We start from the raw sequence: 20,533 nt of genomic DNA, 5'->3' as shown, positions 1-20,533 counted from the left end.
TAATAATATTGATATAATCATGCTGTTTCGATGGTATTATTTATTTTCCGATTTGTACGTTAAATAGAATCGTTCGAAACGAATGCAAATGAAAACAATAGTAGTACAGTAGTAGTAGTAATTACGAGAAGGAAATACATCATTTATTATAGCACTGCTATTGACCCAGGATTTAATTAGAATGCGAGATTTAACGTTGAAAGCTTCTCAATAGTTATTATAGTTATCGATTTCGGCACATTATTATCGAAAATGTGTCCAGCAGTGGTTTAAATAATATCTTGATAAGGTGTTAATGTGTAAACGTATAATGTATAGTACGCTATTAGTTGCTCGGACATAATCGAAGAGTATATGAATGCATAGCTACACGTGTGTCAATGGAACGTCACGATAATATTGAAATTTAATACTCGAGTAAATTCTACGTCGTCGTAGTAATTATGTTTTGAAACCAAACATAAATTAGCAATTTAAATATGTTAATAATATAGGTAAATTAAAATTAATAACACTTAAATGTCGAATAGCATCTTGTAAGATTCTTCTTGTAAATTTAACCATTAAACCTTTGTACTCCGAGCAATTTTTAACACGATCTATCATTAACTGTGGGTCATTTTTACTATGAGCAACCAGCTGCTCCAGGACTATAGCTTTTCATAACTGTTTTCTTCCATTTTTTTCATTTAAATATAAAATACTATAATATGGTAATTTTAACACACAGTTATACTTGTAATGTAACAGTCGAGGTACCATGAGATAGTCATATTTTAATTTTTAAACGTATAGAAATACAAAATTGCTTTTAGATGTTACGGAGTTATAGGCAATTACTATGTCACCATGGTAATCACAACGAAGTACAAAGTAAATAAAATCGTGTAATGAATAGCAAATAATAAATATACTGTACATACTATAGAGAAAGGTACGTTATCGATTGAAGGTTAATGCTTGTCCTACGTGTGTAGTAGATCACACGTGTCGCACCTAAAGATACTTGGAAGACCTAACGAGATATACAAGAGAGAAGAATGCGATGGAAACTGTACGACCTCGTATCGAAGAGAATTTCCGTGACAAGGAAAATGCCATTGGCTAAACCGATAAACAGCAGAAAGCTTTAGCCATACGACTACATTGAAAAATTCGCTTCAAGGCTTCTCTACTAGTCTTCAGTTAGAAAAATCCTTCTGAAGAATGCTTCTCATAATAGTATAATACCCGTCGTGGATAAGATTCCTTTTTCTTCATGCAAAATATACCGTGATGATTTTTCAATCACGAGATAAAGTACTGGATTATCTGTAGTTAGGTTAGGTTAGGTTGCAAGGAAAACCGTCGCATGTCTCGTGTTTTCACTTTCGAGATAGCATCGTCAAGCTGGAATGGAAAAATATACTAATATTTAAGACTATCATGGTGGCTTTGAAAGACTCTGATGTCGGACTCGAGATAGAATATTTGCAAAGAGAAGAATTTAAGGTTATCAATCCTGAGGCTGTGAAAACTGGCCCAGGATCCCGGAAGGCTGAAAATTTTAAGCAATACGAAGATCCCAAAGTCTTGAAATTTTACGACCCATAAACTTCAAATAAAAGATCGCATCTGGACCACCTGGAGCTGTGAAATCTCGGGTCAAATGGTCTAATATCGAAACCATAACTGAAACACCCCAGTTCGAAGTTAGCCCGTGTGTCCTGTAAGTGCTTGGAACCCTGTGTGTTTCAGCAAAGATCCTTAGACTTCGAATCAATTGATCCAGAATTCTTTGGTATCGCTATACCTATTCGCAGTTCAACTGATAGTAATTTAATTTGCTCTTTAACAATTCAGTGCTTCAGTTTCTTTTTCAGTTTCTTTGCCCTTTTCAGGTACCAACCAGGCCTAAGTTAGGATTCCAGACTTTAGAATAATTCAAATTGGATACCTGCATTGTCATCGTGATCTCACATTGCTCGTTGAATGAACCATCTTAATAACTCTCGTTATTATTGCATTTTCGATTTCTAAAAAATTCATGACTACAAAATTTGATTTTGTTCTATATTGTATATTTACAATTTTTTCCTTTATATCGTTTACTGCAATCATGCCTGTATTTCTATCTGCAATATTCGTATTTACAATACAATAGGACATAGAGGTTTACAAGAGCACTGATAAATTTTGCGCACATAGATACAACGAAACGCGAATAAAAATTCGTGTACGATTGAGCTTTGTGTGACATAATTAACGTACAATTTCACAATGAACTATTACTTCCACTGTTATTAGACTCGTGATCTCTCCCTGTGTTCTGATCAACCTCGTCGTTTTTCCCATCCTTGGTGCTCACTTGATTCGCTTTATCGTCGTCGTTACAGTGTTTCGCATGCGATTGCTGCGATTGTTGCCTATGCACACTGCGATTTCGCGATACAGACCTGTTCTCTCTTCCATTTCCATCCTGTTTGCGTTCTTGAAGCGACGGATCTCTCCTTCTCACTGTAACGTAATGTGTGCATTCTCTTTACATAACGATCGGAGTTCGGTGATGATACCTTATGATACTTTGATGCTTTGCATTATAATGTAGGTATTACTGAAACAGGCGAAGATTCGTTTATCGTTTACTAACTTATCAACCGAGCAAACGATTCGCCTTATCTATATTATTTTTTTATCTCTTTTTATGGGGTATCAGAGTGTCTACACCTATCAACAGGAGTACTTGGCGATATTGGTTGGGGTGCTGTTACCTGGTGAATGGTAGACGAGGTGTCTTCTCGATTTCTGATACCTCAGAATTTTTTATTTATGCTAAGTATGGTGATCCTAATTTTTATTAACAGCGGTATATTTAGAGAGGAAAAATGGAAATGTGACGTAAGTTAGATTCCGAATATTAGAAATATATGAGAGAAAATTTTATTTTGTACTATTACTAGCCGATTTTTCGTGTCAAAACAGGAACACGGTGAGAACAAAATGTGAGATTGCTGAGCGATTTATTATCTGAAATACGTAGCATAATATTCGATATTTTCGAGCTTTACGTGGATTGTAAGTTATAGCAAATAACAAAAGACTGATTAACACGTTTCAAAGTATTTTCTATTACTAGGAGAAAAAGGCTCGATCCAACGGATTGCAAAAATTAAATCGGATCTTCCGCTTCTAGGACGAGTCTCACAATACTCTCTCTGTTTTACAAAATTCGAAATTACGTAGTTTAGAAATACAGCAGCTTTCGTTATTATTACTTTAAATAGAACTTAAATATAATAGAAGATAAAACTAAAATTAAAATAAATCAGTCTCGTATCAATATATCGTGTACTCAACTCGGTTTTAAGTCTTGAAAATTCGCGAATTTCAGGGAAAATCGGCAGGTCTAGTTTTCAGTCACCAATTTGTCGCAAGTTCGAGTATCTGCTAACATCTAATAACACCCTTGTACGTACGAATACGAATACGGTACGAATGGAGGAAATTTGCCGGAATATTCATGATCATGAACTCGCTTTGCATATGCTTGTACCTTTAGCCTTTCTACTCTCGTAGTCGTTGCAGTCCGACAAATCGCTGTGGCTGCTCGAATCCCTCGGTCTCGGCTTGCTCCTTTTACGATTAGACGAGCTTGACGCGTTTCCGATATCTGCCTGCAGCCTGCTGTTCGAGATCTTGTGTCGTGGTGACCGACCACTTCCCCCTTTTTCTTTGTACTTCGGCTTTCCTATCTTGTTCTTCACCACGTCCTGTTTCTTGGACCCGCTGCGTCGTTTTCGTCTTCTCTCGCCACTGCGGCTGCGTTTCCGTCCCCTTTCGCGACGCTGTTTCTTGTTTCTCGTGCTGGAACGATCAACGCTAATTGTCACGAAATATTCTGAGAAATAGGCTACCAAATATTGCGTATGGTTCAGTGAACCATAGATCAACCTTCTACACTAGGGGGGCGAGACTTAGTAGTCTAAATTGTAAGATTCATATCGCAAAATTGTCGAGAGAAATAACAGATATTAAGCTCAGAACGACGAGATGCGTTGGTGTCTGTGGCTTGTGATTTCTTCCCTTTATGAATTTTAAAAGAGAAAAATTTGGAGTTACTACTCTCTGTTAACCCTTTGCACTCGAGATGCGACCCTCAGTCGCCATTCAATTAAATTCTAAAGATCGATGTTAATTGACGCTTTCACTATTACGGGTGACTATAGTCACCGGCCATGAGGTACCATCTATACATGACGGATGACTATAGTCACTGGCCACAAAAATTGAGTAAAAATTAAGACTAGTGCTACTGCCGTTCCTCTTCTCAAAGAATTGCAAACGCTATTGCGATGTGGTCGATCTTTCCTTCTTTTTTTTTTTTTCCTTCAAAAGACTTGGCCTTTTGAATGCTAAAAACTTCACGATCCTAATGTTTCCATCATTGGCACGACACTTCGTTCTACGGGAGAGACTTCACGGCGATACTCATCGTAACGAAAGGGTTAATATATCAAATTTAAAATTACCCAGTGATGCGTGGAATATCGAAATAAAATAATTCTACGTCTTAATTTATATCTATACGATTTCTTATTTCCCGTTTTAAAAATATCGTCGACTTTATGGCAGAAAGTCTTTAAATTACTACTTTTCTGTAACGAAAAAATCGCCAAGTGCAAAGGGTTGAAGTGAAAAAACCTTCGAGTATAATGGGTTATTCCGTGTATTAATACTGTATGTATGGGGTGTCCTATTAATGCAAGAAGTAATTTTGGTAGAAAACGCAGGTTTTTAATTAAAAGTTGTAAATATTGCCCAACTATGAAAACGCGTCCATGTAGTGTCCCCATAGGGGTTAAAATAGTCGTTCTTTCGTGCAGCGCTGCATTTTTAATAACCCTGAGCTGTCAGCTGTCACGCTGTCTTTTCTTTTCGTTGGCACCACTTTACTACACAAATGGCGCAAAATTCAAATTTTGGGACACCTTTCATTAACATAGAGATTCGTGTATTAACATGGTACACAGATTGACTCTTTGTATTCAGCTGTTCCTTCTCAGGGGACATCCTAAACCTAACGAACAATTAGAACATCGTTCCTCTGGAGGAACAATGATCAGAGTTCGAAATCACGCAAGCTATAATTTGTCAAAAATATATTTCTAATAAGATTGGAAATTAGATATCATTTGAATAAATTAATTGAGCATATTTCTGATAAAAGGATCCACGGGTATATGAGCACTTCCTTGATGAATTTAAATTTAATATCGCGACAATATTAAGATGATTCGTCATTTAAAAATCCTCAATTGGTCTCAAAACCTATACCATTTTATTCGAAGTGATATGTTTCCTGAGTACGAAGAATTTGGCTTTTTGGTCACATTTATCGAATACATTATGACAATGGAGGTGTTAAAAAGAATCCTTCTTCGTAGAAATGGAAGATATTTTATGTTAGGATAGAGAAGGTGTATCTGACGTGTTCTTTGGAATCTGTGAGATGTCCCATAAAAATAGAGGATGTTCTTTTTTACAAGAATGGAGGATACGTGTTTGATGTGTACTCTGATATACAGTGCTTTGAAATCTATAAAATTTTCTATGAGAAGAGACATACTTTCCTGCAAAAACGGTGGTATATATTTGTATGTGAAATGTAGGGCTTCGAAATTCATAAAATGTTTTAGAAAAAGAGAGGATGTCATTTGCTAGAGTCCTTCCCAGCTCGAAATTTATTATGCAAGAAATGGAATAAATATTAAGGCAAGCTTTCCCATTGTGAACAGGGTAATGCATTTAAAAGAGTGGCACGAAAAAATCAGGAATCTAGATAAAATCGAGTCGAATATTCGTGAGAATCGTATGGTCCGAACATTTCATTGGATTTCATTTTTATTAGCTTTCAAAGCTCTCGTATAGTGTATCAAACTTTGTTCGTATTAATCAAAACGTTTCTAGCCAACGGCGTACTGGTGAAAGAAAGATTTGTGGAAAAGTGAACAGCGACAGTCCAACCAGAGGAATTATGCTCCAGGATTAATGTCTTCTCATTTGTGCAAGCTTGTTCCCGTCAAAGGTAACAAACAAACGGGACTTTCATTTTAAACTAATATACCTGCGAATGAGGTTCACAGAATTGCTATACAATTGCATTCGGAACTCTATACTCTGTTATGACTTGCAAGAATATTTAGTTACTCCGAAGAAGAGAAAAGACGAGAAAATTTGCTGAGAAGTCAAATAAGAATCCATTTTACTTAAGATGGCACAGTATAGTAATCGAGAATTTGCCATCTCTCTTATAACTAATTACACTTTGGGGAATCGCTACTGCTGATATACAGTACGGCATAGCAATCGATAATTTGTCAGCTCTTGATAAATTACTATCACTGAAATATCGATATTAAATAAATCACTCATCTATCATTAAATTATCTCAATAGATTCCTGATGAAAAATAATTTTTACTGCTTACTATACTATTTAAAATTCTTCAATAATCATTTTTTAAATTATTATTAAAATTCTAAAAATCTGTAATTACTGTAAATAGAATTATCCGCATAGCCAACGATTTATTGAATAATTTCACCAAATTTGGAATATCTTATTGGGAAATTCGAAGATTGCGAGTCATCGAGATCTCGATTGAGTAAATTAATGGTACGACCAAATCGATGTAGTTCGGCAACTTTAATAGAATAAGAGACTACACGGATCGGACTATCGGAGTCAAATGCCAAATCGTAAGCTCCTGTTAGGCAAACTACGAGTACGCCACGATCTGTAGATGTTAGATATCGAAATACAATTGCTTCCCGAATTACCCGTGGAGTGCTCGCGAATTCTGTTAAACGTCTGTCGATTACTCGCGGAAATGTATTTTCGATGTGCACGAGTTAAATCGGCAATTCCTTGTAACGATATCAGTAGCACGTGTGCTTTTAACGCGAGATCATGTAATTGCTCGTGATTTCCCTGAGGTTTCTACAATACTCGAACACCATTATGCTAATAATATCGCGAGGTAAAAATATAATTTTAATCGAAGGGTATAGAGAAATAATTATTTAAAAAATTCATTAAAATTATCAGTTAAGAAAATATTAACAGGTGGAATTAATTGTTTAGACCATAGATATAATTGCGAGGCGACCATGCCAATTTAATAGCTGCGAAAGCAGCAGACGTGACATTCTCCTCGACATCTGCGTTTAACGTCGTGTTAGAAGGACGAGAACTCGAGTAACTGTATTATCTGACTGATATTAACTAGATCATAGCCTCACTAGACATAGAAAGTTGCAACGAGATTATTAAACGTGCAATTAAATCAGAGAGATCGTGAATTTTGATCTTAGCCATTCGGGACACTTCTCCTGTGATTTATTATATAATAAATATAAATCATAAATAATCACGATTTTCACGTTCTTAATTGAACACTCGTTTAATTTCGTGTAGTAAAGTTAATAGATTTTTATGGGAATGAATATTTTCGAGTTTTGAAGGAACCGCTGTTTCAAATATTCGCGCCGAATTCTTACCGATCGGCCATCTTTGTTAGCCACCCTCGCCCGCGAATTTTCGTATCAGATACATACGAAACGGTCTTCTTCGAAATTTCAGACTGAGAAAATCTATACGATCTCGTCTACAATTCGATATTTCATTCTTAAAGTCTACGTTGGAGAGATTAAATTTGCAATACCACGCGTGCCTTGAATAATAAGCGTGCTACGATAAAATTGGTAGACTCTCTTCATTCTACATCCCGGATCTCCGGGATTTCCGCGTAACTTTCTCGTCAATTTAAACTTTGTAAAACGTATCGTAAAACATGACGAAAGTTTAAAATTGGCAGTGGAGGAAGCTCTCGTGAATCTTAAGACGGTTGATTTGTACTTGGAATTCGAGATAATCTTTCGCGAAAGAACAAGAGAAAACAGGAGCTGGAAAATGGCTTCGATGATGATCTAAAAATCTAAGAATATATATGAAGTCTAATAATATATGTAGGATTGGGACGAGTGCAGTCCTGAAGGAATGTTAAGGGTGATTGTGACATAGGATCAAGGTTGCGTGGGAAATGAGTGATCCAGAAAGAAAGCCTATGAAAGAAGAGAGACAGTTAGGTTTAAATAAGAGTGCAAGGGTGGGGGCAAATCAGTGTAGCCAGTATGTAGAGTCAGAGTTTATGGTCAGAGTGTCAGAGTCAGTGTCAGAGGCTCTAAATAAGAGTGCAAGGACAGGGGTGAGTCTATTTAACCCATTTGCATCCAAGCGCGGAATATTCCGCGAGCCACGGCTGTCGTCTATCACCGAACGCGGAATAATCCGCGAGCCACGGCTGTCGTCTATCACCGAGCGCGGAATAATCCGCGAGCCACGACTGTCGTCTATCACCGAGCGCTTTGTTTATATTATATTATGGCGATGAATGGCCGAGTGGCGCGCTAGCACTTCGTCTTGGACAGTCGGTGACACACCGTCAGCTGTAGAGGACGCTCGAAATGTGCTGGGTTTTCTCGACAGGAAATCTTATTTTTGTTCTATTAAGTATCGCGATGTTATTCTAGTCCCTGTCAATAGCGATCCTAAATGTATAATAATCGTGATTAATCGATCAAAAATTAACCTGCTGTCTCCTTTATCTTTTTTGGTCTTTGAAGAAGCTTTCTGCTTGTCCTTTGCTTCGTTGGTCAATTTTTCTCTGTTATTCTCGTTCGATGTCTGCTTAACTGGAACTGGTTTTAACATGAACAGTGACTTGTAATGACCACTTCTGTGCCGCAACAAACCGGCATTCACCGCGTGCTTCAGAGCTCGATGAACCTGAAAACTTATCTCGTAAGAAGTAGTAAATGGAGCTCCTTTGTTTTATAATCGACGAGTTGACATATTAAACAAATAAGTGTCAAAATAAAAGACTTTTTGTATAAATTGGAGATGTACAGAGACAAATCCACTCGCTAATTTTGACACCTGTTTCAGCTGTCAACTATTTATGATACTGTTTATATGACTTGTTTTACGATAGTATTAATTAATAACTGAGATATACGATTATTCGTTTATTAGAAAATAAAAAGTAAAAAAGAGGAGAATAGAAGATTAGAAAATAGGAAAAATTTTTAAATAAAAGGAAAAAATATGTTTGTTATACGTGTGTGACGTGGCTCTCACATTCTCGTGTATTCGTATACTTTGTTTTGATAGAAGAATAATAGAATCTAACAGAAAATTGGTAAAATTTCGCTGGTTTAATCTTAAATAAAGAATGTGTGGTACCATGCTATACATTTTCATATAAATAAGTGAAATTAATCTAATGAGAATTGACTATTTTTTAATTTTCCACCATCAATTATTCAAGATTATAGGTTATGTCAACGTTTTTGAATGATAAAATATCATCCTAAAGGTAAGTAGGAATTTTTAAAATATTTGGAAAATATCTAGATGTATTCCAGAGTTCTAGTTTAGGTCTTGTTAATTCGTAACTTCGAATCAGCCAGTGAATTTTAAACGCGAGAATGGTCTGCAGATTATGATTCGAATAGGATTTAATTGAATTTTCACGTTCGTCGGTTAAATACCAGAGATATAACGCGAAAATGGGCACTGGCAAGCGGTCTCTGATCGAGTTTATAATCTTTCAAAGTTCCAGCATTAGAGAAAATGCTCCAAAATGCTTGTTCTTCCACGAAGGATGCAAGCTTCGAAGAGCCTGATGGATCGTCAAAGACGTTCGAAGATTCCTGGAGCGCTTCGAATTGTTTGACAACCATCTTCAGCGTGATCGTGGAAATCTTGTAGATTGGCAGAACTAGTTTCTCGAAGATTGCTCGCTTTTCCGCCATAATCTCGAAAAATCGTCGATTTTTCTTGAAGAAAGAGCCTTTCATAATGGATGTTTCTCCTTTAGTCAATGTTCGTGACCGAACTATTTTAAATCTATTATTCTCTTACAGGAATATTTTCTTAAGGGCATTCCTTAATTCGAATCCCTCTTTTCCTCTTTCATGATCTTTTAAAATAAATTTTTAAGAATTTTCAAGATGGAATTATTTAGAAAAATATTTGACAGAATTTATATGTAAGTATGTAGTTATCGTAATAATTTCACTATCAATCCGATATAAATATGGGATGGTAACACGTCGATTACATATTTTGTAAATATATCCATCTCTCTATCTTTAGATTGGTAAACAGACATCTTCAAATATTATTGTCACGACGAGAATGCATTGAAAATATTGGCTTCGTATTATCTATATTACACACGAGATCAATAATTTTTTGACTCTTTTATTAAGTAGAACGACACGAGATATATTAACACTCGATATACCTAATCAAATAGATATGACGAGCTCTAAGTTGTTTGTCCTACAGTTGCTGAAGATATGGCAAAGTTATTGTTAATTTTTATCAAGATAACAGTGTAATTGTGTAATAACACTGTGTTATTCCTATCGTATCGCTTAATTATTATTATCCATGTATACCATATTGACATATATTTGGTTACTATTATTTATATATATTTTATACTATATTTTATTATTCGATATAACTATTCACCTCCCTCGTTCCACTTTAATTAATATATATACTCTATGTATTATAGTACTTTCAGGTACACATTACAAGCCAGTAATCCCAGCATTACTATCATCGTAACATCACATGTCCCATCCCATTGTTCATCAGATCCATATTACACATGTACCACGATACCATTGGATTTTCTAATCGAATAAGCGAGATCTGCTCTGAGTATCTCAGCCATAAACTACTGCCACATACACGTATGTAACAATTTCAATCTACTCACACTATGTTCGATTAAGAAACGCCATTACTTGCATTATCGTTACACTCTTATCGACGAGATAAATTTTCGCAATTCAGCAAGGCTCAGAAATCCAGCGATTGCAAAAGGATGAGAGTAATTAGGAGAGAACGAAGAGAAAAGGGAGAGGTGTCACGACAAAGACACTCGACTCTACGTCGTCGAATCGCCGGGAATTGTACGAAATTAATTTACGTTCGACCCCTCTCTGTCACCTGCATCGTCAAGTTCCTCGGCGTGCTCTTCGAAGTTTGTCGAAGGAAATCGAGGATATCCTGAGCTGTGGAACCTTTACCGTCGCACAGACGCTCCACCACATCGAGGACGCGATTCATCAGACGTGGATTCGACGCGTGCACCATGGTTGATCCCTTTTCCACTTCGCGCAGCTATGTGACGTGGAAAATTTACGTACGTTATTGAATAATATTAATAAGTATGAAATGAAACAGAAGAGAATATGGATCAGCTGTGTCTGAATTTTATAGAAGAGTTGCTCGTCAGTTTGAAGGATTAACCACTTGCGCTACCAATAAACTCACGGTTGCGGTGCCGTACGCTACAGTATAACGCGCGTAAGGTGTCACATTGGTGCCGCGAGATACTGTATCGATTCTGAAATATTTCCAAGATATCGATGACACTATGCGATGCCGTGCACTCTGCAACTGTAGCTCGAGAAATGAACGATTTGGTTGTTAGCCGACGTGTAGCCCACGTCATTTTTATTTCTGCGATAAATGCCTATCGACGTGGTGTACACGTCGCTGGCGATTTTGGAACAAAAGCATCTCGACGTGCGTGGCACGTCTTTCTAACGCGAGTGGTTAATAGCTTCTTCTTTAGTATACCACGTCAATGTAACGCCTTACCGCATGTTATATTGTAGAGCACGGCACGGCCACCGAAAGTTAAATCGTAGCGTAAGTGGTTAACCGAGTCCCAGAGGGTTTTGAAAAAACAATGTCGAGGAATTCCAAGCAGCGCGATCGCGCTGCCTCTAAGTGGGTACGCGAAGACCCAAGCAGCGCGATAGCGCTTCTTCTATTTTATGTCGAGAAATCCCAAGCGGCGCGATAGCGCTTTGTTTATATTATGGTGATGAATATCCAAGTGGCGCGATAACGTTTCGAATTCGTTAGTCGGTGACGCACCGTCAGCTGTCGAGGACGCTCGAAATGTGCTGGGTTTTCTCGACATGAAATCTAAACAGCGCGACCGCGCTGCTTGGGATTCAAACGGTTAGTAGATAATTATTAACCCTTTGCACTCGGGTGGCGATCCTCAGTCGCCATTTAATCAGATTCTAAAGATGGATGTTAATTAATATATCAAATTTATAATTATGCGTGGAATATTTGCGTGGAATATCGAAACAAAGTAATTATACGTATTAAATTGCATACGATTCCTTATTTACCGTTTTAAAAATATCGATCTTATGGCAGAAAGTCTTCGAATTACAATTTTCCTGTAACGAAAAAATCGCCGAGTGCAAAGGGTTAACCCTCTGCGACCCTCAGTCGCCATTTAATCCAAGTCCAATGATCGATGTTAATTAGTATGTCAAGTTTAAAGTAACACAACGATGCGTGGAATGTCTAAATAAAATAATTTCTATAAGCTTTCTTATTTATTGTTTTGAAAATATCGTCGACTTTATAACAGAAACCTCCGAATTGCTATTTCTTTGCAATGAAGAAATCACCGAGTGCATGAGGTTAACACTAGATTTACGGAACCCGTCAATTTAACGGAAGGATTGCTCCAATTGTACCATGGTAACAGATTTAGTTAACTTATATTGAGACTGTTAATATAATATATAATTGTTTTTAAATTAAACTAATCGTAAAAAAAGCACGTGGTTTCCTTTACCTGTCAATTTCATAGGTGTCCTTAGAAATAGGTATACAGATAGCGTACGTAAACCTAGTGTTAAAGGTCGTTTTAGCTGAAGAATAATGGATGGAAAGAAGTTAAAGTTGTTCGAAGAAGATGTAAGAGGATCATCAGAAAATAATTTATTGAATTATCAGCTTCGTGTTCTCACTTTTTAATACCAAATAGTGTTCCTAATCTGTTTCATGTTAACATACAGTCACACGTTGATTAGGAACAGCAAGTGTTCACAAAATGGCTAAAAATTATGAATTAAAATCATCAATATATTATTGTATAATAAGAGAGAAATTATTATCATTTTTCTTAAAAATATTAACGTTGTCTTTTACCCAATAGAATGTTTGTGAAATAATTTGTACCGATTATTAATGGCACAGATTTTTGAATATTTGGAGAAATTGGAGATATTTGAGAGTTTGTGAAGATCGTTGTATGATCACTTTGAGTTCTAAGTGAATTCCGACGAATTTTTCTGAATATTCTACGATCTCGTGTCTTTGTTATAGAAGAGGTTGAAGTTTAAAGTAAGACACCGAGATAGAATTATTAAACAAATATCAGGAGTCGTAACAAAAATGGTAATGGTTCAAAGAATTGGATAATAATTTAGTACAATTATTTATAATAATTTAATTAAACATTTTACCTGCTGCAAGTCTAAGCTAACCGTAGGTATCGAGTCAGCTCGTCTTCATCGCTGTATAATAGTTGTTGGATTCGACAGGAAAGATTCGGTAGCAGCGAAAGCAATTATAGAAATTTCCCCAAACCACGAATTTTATTTAAAACATATCGAATTCCACCAGATCAACAGCAAACTGACATCTAACGTAATGCGTTGCCGGGCACGTTTGTTGTCAATTTTTTAATCTCGATCATGCGACTTGACGTTGCTAATTTCAGTGTTTCGATACTTGCGATAAAAATATATTCATCGAATTTATGAAATTTGTTAAAATTGAAAAAGGTAAGCAATATTAATTCCACACAAAGTAGAATACGTGGAAATTTTATTTTACCCAAAATTCTAATTAACGCGCTCAAATATCGTGTTCGTGTTTTCATCCTATCGATTGGTATTAAAAATTTGATTTACTATAATAAGACAACTGTGTAATAAAATATAAAATCGAGGAACCAATTTTATTCTAAATTAAAAAAGAGGGTAAGAAGAAATACACGTAAAAGAAAATTTATTTTATCAAAGAGTATATGCAAATAAATTCCTCTTCGTCATATCCATTAATGAGAAAAAATTCATTTCGTTTACTACGTTAAAAATTCATTTAATGCAATTGTGTAATTAAATACAGGATCGAAGAACAGGCGTTGTGTACATTTCTGTCAATATCGACAGTCAAAGCACTTCGTATTTATTATTTAAATTGTGCGTGAATATATTATCGTGTAAAGCAGGAACGATATAAATCACGTTGTAATTCCATATAGAAATTGATACGCATACGCATATCGGGACAAAATGTGACGTAAATTTGGAGCGAATCGTGGAAAACAGGAATGCTTCGGGGTGAAGTACACCGACGTGATTTTCACTTTTTTTCAGAAAAATACGATGCCACGATGTCTTTAAAGTGGCGCATCTTCAATTCTGAGGGACTCTTCGTGTGTACTTTCGCAGCCAGTTTTTCTGCTCAGACCTGGCGACCCGTTTATTGTGAACGTTTATTACGCTTCATATAAAGCCGAATTGAAACTTATTTCGAGACGTAATTATTTGTCGCAGGCTCTTCCGTTTATGTAATATTTCATCGTTCGTATTTTTCAGGAGAATAACATGCACTTTTTGAAAAATCTTAAATTTAAGTGTCAAAGCACTTGGTATAGTCGTAATTTTTTATATTAATAATAACTTTCCCTGATAATTAAGATTAACACCGATAAACGGCAAAAATTTGTTGGCCACTGAATAATAAATAAATTATTTCAGAGGTCACTTCCATTAACTCCGTACTCTAATGTAAATCGTTGCATTAATGCAACTCAAATGCATTAGCAAGTCATGAATGATAACGGTGGATTTTTTAGTGCCGTCTTATCAGAATTTAAGTAAAATTTGGTAAAATTTAAATTTATTACTTTTATCACTTGCCAAATCGATTAACTCTTCCAGTAACATAAAAATGGTAACATTACTAACGATTACCTTTTGGCTATTTTTTCTTATAAATTTTATATACCGTTAGATGAAAGTGACATTTGTATTTATGCATTCTACGATATTTATTTCGATTTAAATTATAAAGGGAATTTTAAAAAACAATGTACATTATTTCATTGCATTTCCTCACTTTTTGTTTTATGGAGTTTCAATTTGTGCAGTAAGCGGCTCATATATCACAATCATATATGTATTCACGATATAAATGTACTCACAAGGAGAGTACAAGTCCTTCGGGTCACCGACTTAGCTGAACCTTTGCAGGTTTGTAGATATTGTCATGCAGTTTAAGAAAATATATCATTATAACAGCAACTATTTAATAGTTTCTAAGGTATTTACGTTTAAAGTTTATTACTACATTAATTACATACTTATTAACAATAATTTTTAAGTGAGGTCTTGGCATAACGGTGACAGTGAATAATTCTCATGCTGAAGGACCCGGGTTCGATTCCCGTCCATAGTTAGTAATTTTTTTTCAATCTATTTTTTATTTTATATACATTTTTCGCCTATAAAAACATTGTAAATAAAATTTCTTAATAAAAAAATTTATTTTTTACCCTTTCTTATGTTAGTATATATTTATTACAAAATAATAAGAATATTATGTAAGAAAAATACTTTTCTATAGCAATCTTATTTACTACAGGAAATACAAAAGCTATCACTCATGTAAGTATTAATTATTAAATTAAACATGGTATAAGGATGTTGCCTATAATTTCATCTTTGATGTACAGCTAAAAATGTTCATGAATTAATTACGAAAACTTGAAAATTCATTAATTTTCTACTGCCAAATTGATTTATTAAGATGTTAAACTTTATCGTCTATTAAAATGAGAAATTGTACTGCCTGCGCCATCTATGATTTGGGCTCAAAAAGTAAGAAAGTGATAGGAATATAGAATAGGCGAGGAGGTCGTCGACGAGCTCGTCACGTGACAGACTAGGACAGAGAGGGGATAGAAAAGGATAGAATGGCTCCGGCAGTGAAAAATTATTAATTACTCAATTTCTGTAATTAATTTGTGAACTTTTATAATTTCATTGCAAAGCTGGAACTTCAGGCTACATTCTTATATAATATTCGTAAAGAATTTAACCCTAAATTGTTACTTATTAATTTTTGTTTGATGGCGTCTATGATTTCGTAACGACGGCCATCACGATCTTCTGTGAAACTATATAATACTAAACAAAACTAGAAGCAAAATGTGATCAAAAGTTATATGGGAAGATTCGCAAGAACATTGTCTTTCTAATGAGTGCATAAAGTTTCATAAATTAATTGCGTAGAGGATGGTAATTAATGAAAAACCAATGGCGTCTTCGACAATCTTCGACAATAATTCAAACATTTCGTAGAATAATTATTAATAATTAATTAATTTGGGACAAATTTATGTCGAAAAATATATTGGAAAGTTCTTGAAGGATCTGACTTTAGATGGCTCTGATGTCAGTTTACTAACTCTGGTTATATGCTCCGAATATATTTCAATAAATCAAATCGGCAGTGGAAAATTCACTAATTACGCAAAATCTGAGATTAATTTATGAACTTTTATAATTGCATCGTAAAGTCAGATCCTTCAAGAACTTTCCAATATATTTTTCGACATAAATTTGTCCCAAATTAATTAATTATTAATAATTATTCTACGAAATGTTTGAATTATTGTCGAAGATTGTCGAAGACGCCATTGGTTTTTCATTAATTACCATCCTCTACGCAATTAATTTATGAAACTTTATGCACTCATTAGAAAGGCAATGTTCTTGCGAATCTTCCCATATAACTTTTGATCACATTTTGCTTCTAGTTTTGTTTAGTATTATATAGTTTCACGGAAGATCGTGATGGCCGTCGTTACGAAATCATAGACGCCATCAAACAAAAATTAATAAGTAACAATTTAGGGTTAAATTCTTTACGAATATTATATAAGAATGTAGCCTGAAGTTCCAGCTTTGTAATGAAATTATAAAAGTTCACAAATTAATTACAGAAATTGAGTAATTAATAATTTTTCACTGCCGGGGCCATTCTATCCTTTTCTATCCCCTCTCTGTCCTAGTCTGTCACGTGACGAGCTCATCGACGACCTCCTCGCCTATTCTATATTCCTATCACTTTCTTGCTTTTTGAGCCCAAATCATAGATGGCGCTGATCACAGGCGGTAAAATTTGTATTTATTCGGCAATAGAAAATTAATAAATTTCCAGATTTCTGTAATTAATTCATGAATATTTATAGCTACACAGCAAAGCTGGAATTATAGGCAACATTCTTATGCAATGTTTAATTTAATAATAAGTTAGTAGTAAATGAGAGTACTATAGGAAACTGTTTTTCTTGCATAATATACTTATTATTTTGTAATAAATATATACGAGTATAAGAAACGGTAAAAAACAAATTTTTTTCTTAAGAAATTGCTTTATTAAGAAATTTTACTCTCAATTGTTTGTTTACAATGTTTTCATAGTCAAAAAATGAATGTAAAATAAAAAATAGATTGAAAAAGTCTATCACAACTATGACCGGGAATCGAACACCAGTCCTTGACCATACGGGTTCACGACTTTCGCCATTACGTCACATTATCACGTTAATTTTTTTAGAAATAGCGATTTAATTGGAGTAGTAATATAATTTCAATTGTAAATATTCTGAAAACTATTGAGTACTTGCGGCTATAATAATACATTTTTTTTAAACTACATGACGATATCTAGAAACCTGCAAAGTTTCAACTAAATCAGGTACCCGAAGGACTTGCACCCTTCTTGTGATGTATGTTGGTATTGCGAGCTACTTTTGACGCTGCTGCAAGCTTGACAGTGAAGCTAAGAGTGCGAGCTTTGGATATGTGAGAGCTTACGGTGTGCCCTACGAGCCTGTATAGCTTTCGCGAGCTTTCGAGCTTTCGAGATTTTTTACTGATTTTTGATCTGAAAATTTCGGTATGAGAGCAAGTGGCAAAAGTGGACATTTTTCTATGGTGGCCGAATCAATTGCGGGATGAATCAATCTAATCCTCAGGTGCATACGTATCATGTGTTAAAATTGCGTGGGTGTAGGTCACGTGGTTCGAATGTTACAGCGTTTCAAAGAGAGCATATGTGAGTCTGAGTATATCGATATTGGGAGCTACTTTTAATGCTGCTGCAAGCTTCCTAGTAAAGCTAGGAGTGCGAGCTTCGGGTATGTTAGAGTTTAAGGTGTGCCCTACGAACCTGTATAGCTTTCGCGAGCTTTCGAGCTTTCGAGATTTTTTGATGATTTTCGGTCGAAAAATTTCTGTATGAAAGCGAGTGGCAAAAGTGGACATTTTTCGATGGCGGCCGAATCGATTAAGGGATGAATCAAACTAATCCGCGGGTGCATCCATGTCATGTGTAGAAATTGCGTGGGTGTAGGTCACGTGGTTCGAATTTTACAGCGTTTCAAAGTTGGAATATGTGGGACTGAGTATATCGGTATTACGAGCTATATTTTATGCTGCTACGAGCTTCCTAGTGAAGCTACGATTGCGAGCTTTGGGTGCATGAGAGCTTACAGTGTGCTGTACGAGTACACATTGCTTTTGTGAGCTTTCGAGCTTGTGAGAATTCTTGATGATTTTTGGGCTGAAAATTTCGATATAAAAGCTGAGGTAAAAATCGACATTTTTCGATGGTGGCCGATTCGATTGCAGGTAGAATCAAATTAATCCTAAGGTGCATAGGTATCATGTGTGGAAATTGCGTGGGTGTAGGTCACGTGGTTCGAATGTTATAGCGTTTCAAAGACAGAATATCTGTGACAGAGAATGTCGGTTTTGCGAAGTACTTTTGACGTTGTTGCGAGCTTTGTAGTGAAGCTGCGAGTGCGAGCTTTGGGGATATTAGAGCTTACAGTGTGCTCTACGAGAACATATAGCTTTTGCGAGCTTTCGAGCTTGCGAGATTTTTTTATGATTTTTGGTTTGAAAATTTCGATATAAAAGTGTGAGGTAAAAATCGACACTTTTCGATGGTGGTCGATTCGATTGCGGGTAGAATCGAACTAATCCTAAGGTGCATAGGTATCATGTATGGAAATTGCGTGGGTGTAGGTCACGTGGTTCGAATGTTATAGCGTTTTAAAGACAGAATATGTGTGATAGAGAATGTCGGTTTTGCGAAGTACTTTTGACGTTGTTGCGAGCTTTCTAGTAAAGCTGCGAGTGCGAGATTTGGGTATGTTAGAGTTTAAGGTGTGCCCTACGAACCTATATAGCTTTCGCGAGCTTTCGAGCTTTCGAGATTTTTTACTGATTTTTGATCTGAAAATTTCGGTATGAGAACGAGTGGCAGAAGTGGACTTTTTTCTATGGTGGCCGAATTGATTGTGGGACGAATCAAACTACTCCTCAGGTGTATACGTATCATGTGTGAAAATTGCGTGGGTGTAGGTCACGTGGTTCGAATTTTACAGCGTTTCGAGGTCAGACATAAATTCCTTGAATTTTCCGGACAATACTTTTGCAGTCATTGCGCCACTCAATACAATATACATAGTGTACTCATTGCACGGGATTTTAATTATTTCACTTATTTTACTTACCTTACTTACCTTGCCATCTATACTTACCTTCCGTTGCCTCCCTTACTTACCTTAATTGATCTCAATTTACATACTATTTCAATGGACGTTGCACACTCTTTATTTTCAAAATAAAATGGAAACATTGAAAATTTGCCAGAGATAGCGAATATCTTAAGCCTATAATTAACTTATTACTGACTTATATGTATTCTATAACTAATTTATAACTAATTTATGTCTAATTTATGACTAACTTATAGCTAATTTATAACTATCATATAGTGTTTCATCTTTGGTGCGTAGCTCTTAGCTTGGTGTGGATTTCAAAGAGTAATCTTTGAAAATTCTACCAATTACCAGGTCTCACCACGTGGAGGTGGCTACGCATCGAGACCCGACATGCGCCCTAGTAGCGCAACCTGCTGGCACTATCTGTATCAAAGGTAGCCTAGCCAAACTTGAAGCGAAAGAAGTTAAAGCGACTCTACTGACACTTTATTATATTTCGTGTCTTACAAAAGGGGTTTCGGTTCGGTATACTGAAACTCTACTATCGCAACGCTAAGATATTTTCAAGTTCCCATAAAAATAGGGAATGAAATATCAAACACGCGAGAAAATAGAAAATCGCGACGCGCCCGAACGAGATCGCGATTATTCGAAAGACCGACTAATCTAGGCGATATACTCCCGTGTACAGAGATAACTTCATACCTCGGCATCCTCCCGATCGGGCCTAGCTCAATTCCAGTCACTGTCGCACTCGCCAAGACTTACACGTGGACCAAGGATAGTCCCTGAACCAATGAAACTTCTAGTGTCAACGCGAGGGCCCTGCTGGGCGGTTGCCGGCCAAGACAGACACTTCGCATCCCAGCCACACGGGGTAGAACTTAATCATCCCTGTGGTCTAACCGTAGATGGTACTAGTCCGTCAGCCAGCATGTGCCCGAGCCCAAGTCGCGTACGACTTAGGCAGCGGACCGCCCCGTCGAGGTCAGAAGACGCACTGAT

At 36.0% G+C, this 20,533-nt stretch overlaps 2 protein-coding genes across 2 annotated transcripts in view; one reads left to right on the top strand and one right to left on the bottom strand.

Moving 5' to 3' along the window:
- Positions 1-20,533, top strand: part of Grd (GABA-gated ion channel) — a 142,157-nt gene that overhangs the window by 75,890 nt on the left and 45,734 nt on the right. The gene's annotated exons all lie outside the window — the stretch shown is intronic.
- Positions 2,255-11,214, bottom strand: LOC108550870 (micronuclear linker histone polyprotein). The gene is made up of 4 exons (XM_017904767.1): positions 11,068-11,214; positions 8,630-8,826; positions 3,533-3,837; positions 2,255-2,496 (listed from the first exon to the last, which is right to left on the bottom strand). The coding sequence occupies exons 1-4, from the start codon at positions 11,212-11,214 to the stop codon at positions 2,255-2,257; spliced, it is 891 nt and encodes a 296-aa protein (XP_017760256.1).

This window comes from Eufriesea mexicana, unplaced genomic scaffold (genome assembly GCF_001483705.2).
Source record: "Eufriesea mexicana isolate 0111107269 unplaced genomic scaffold, ASM148370v2 scaffold3255, whole genome shotgun sequence".
Classification (NCBI taxonomy): domain Eukaryota; kingdom Metazoa; phylum Arthropoda; class Insecta; order Hymenoptera; family Apidae; genus Eufriesea; species Eufriesea mexicana.
Note: the sequence above shows the minus strand (reverse complement) of the source record. Positions and strands in the feature narration are given on the sequence as shown.

What these genes read in the sequence shown, in the direction of transcription:
- LOC108550870 (XM_017904767.1), bottom strand. Translation starts at nt 11,214, where the DNA reads ATGGTGCACGCGTCGAATCCACGTCTGATGAATCGCGTCCTCGATGTG. An exon ending in AAAGATAAAGGAGACAGCAG is followed by an intron (nt 3,838 to 8,629) that starts GTTAATTTTTGA and finishes TTCCAGCACGAG; the next exon opens with AAACAAGAAACAGCGTCGCG. An exon ending in CGAGAGTAGAAAGGCTAAAG is followed by an intron (nt 2,497 to 3,532) that starts GTACAAGCATAT and finishes ATTACGTTACAG; the next exon opens with TGAGAAGGAGAGATCCGTCG.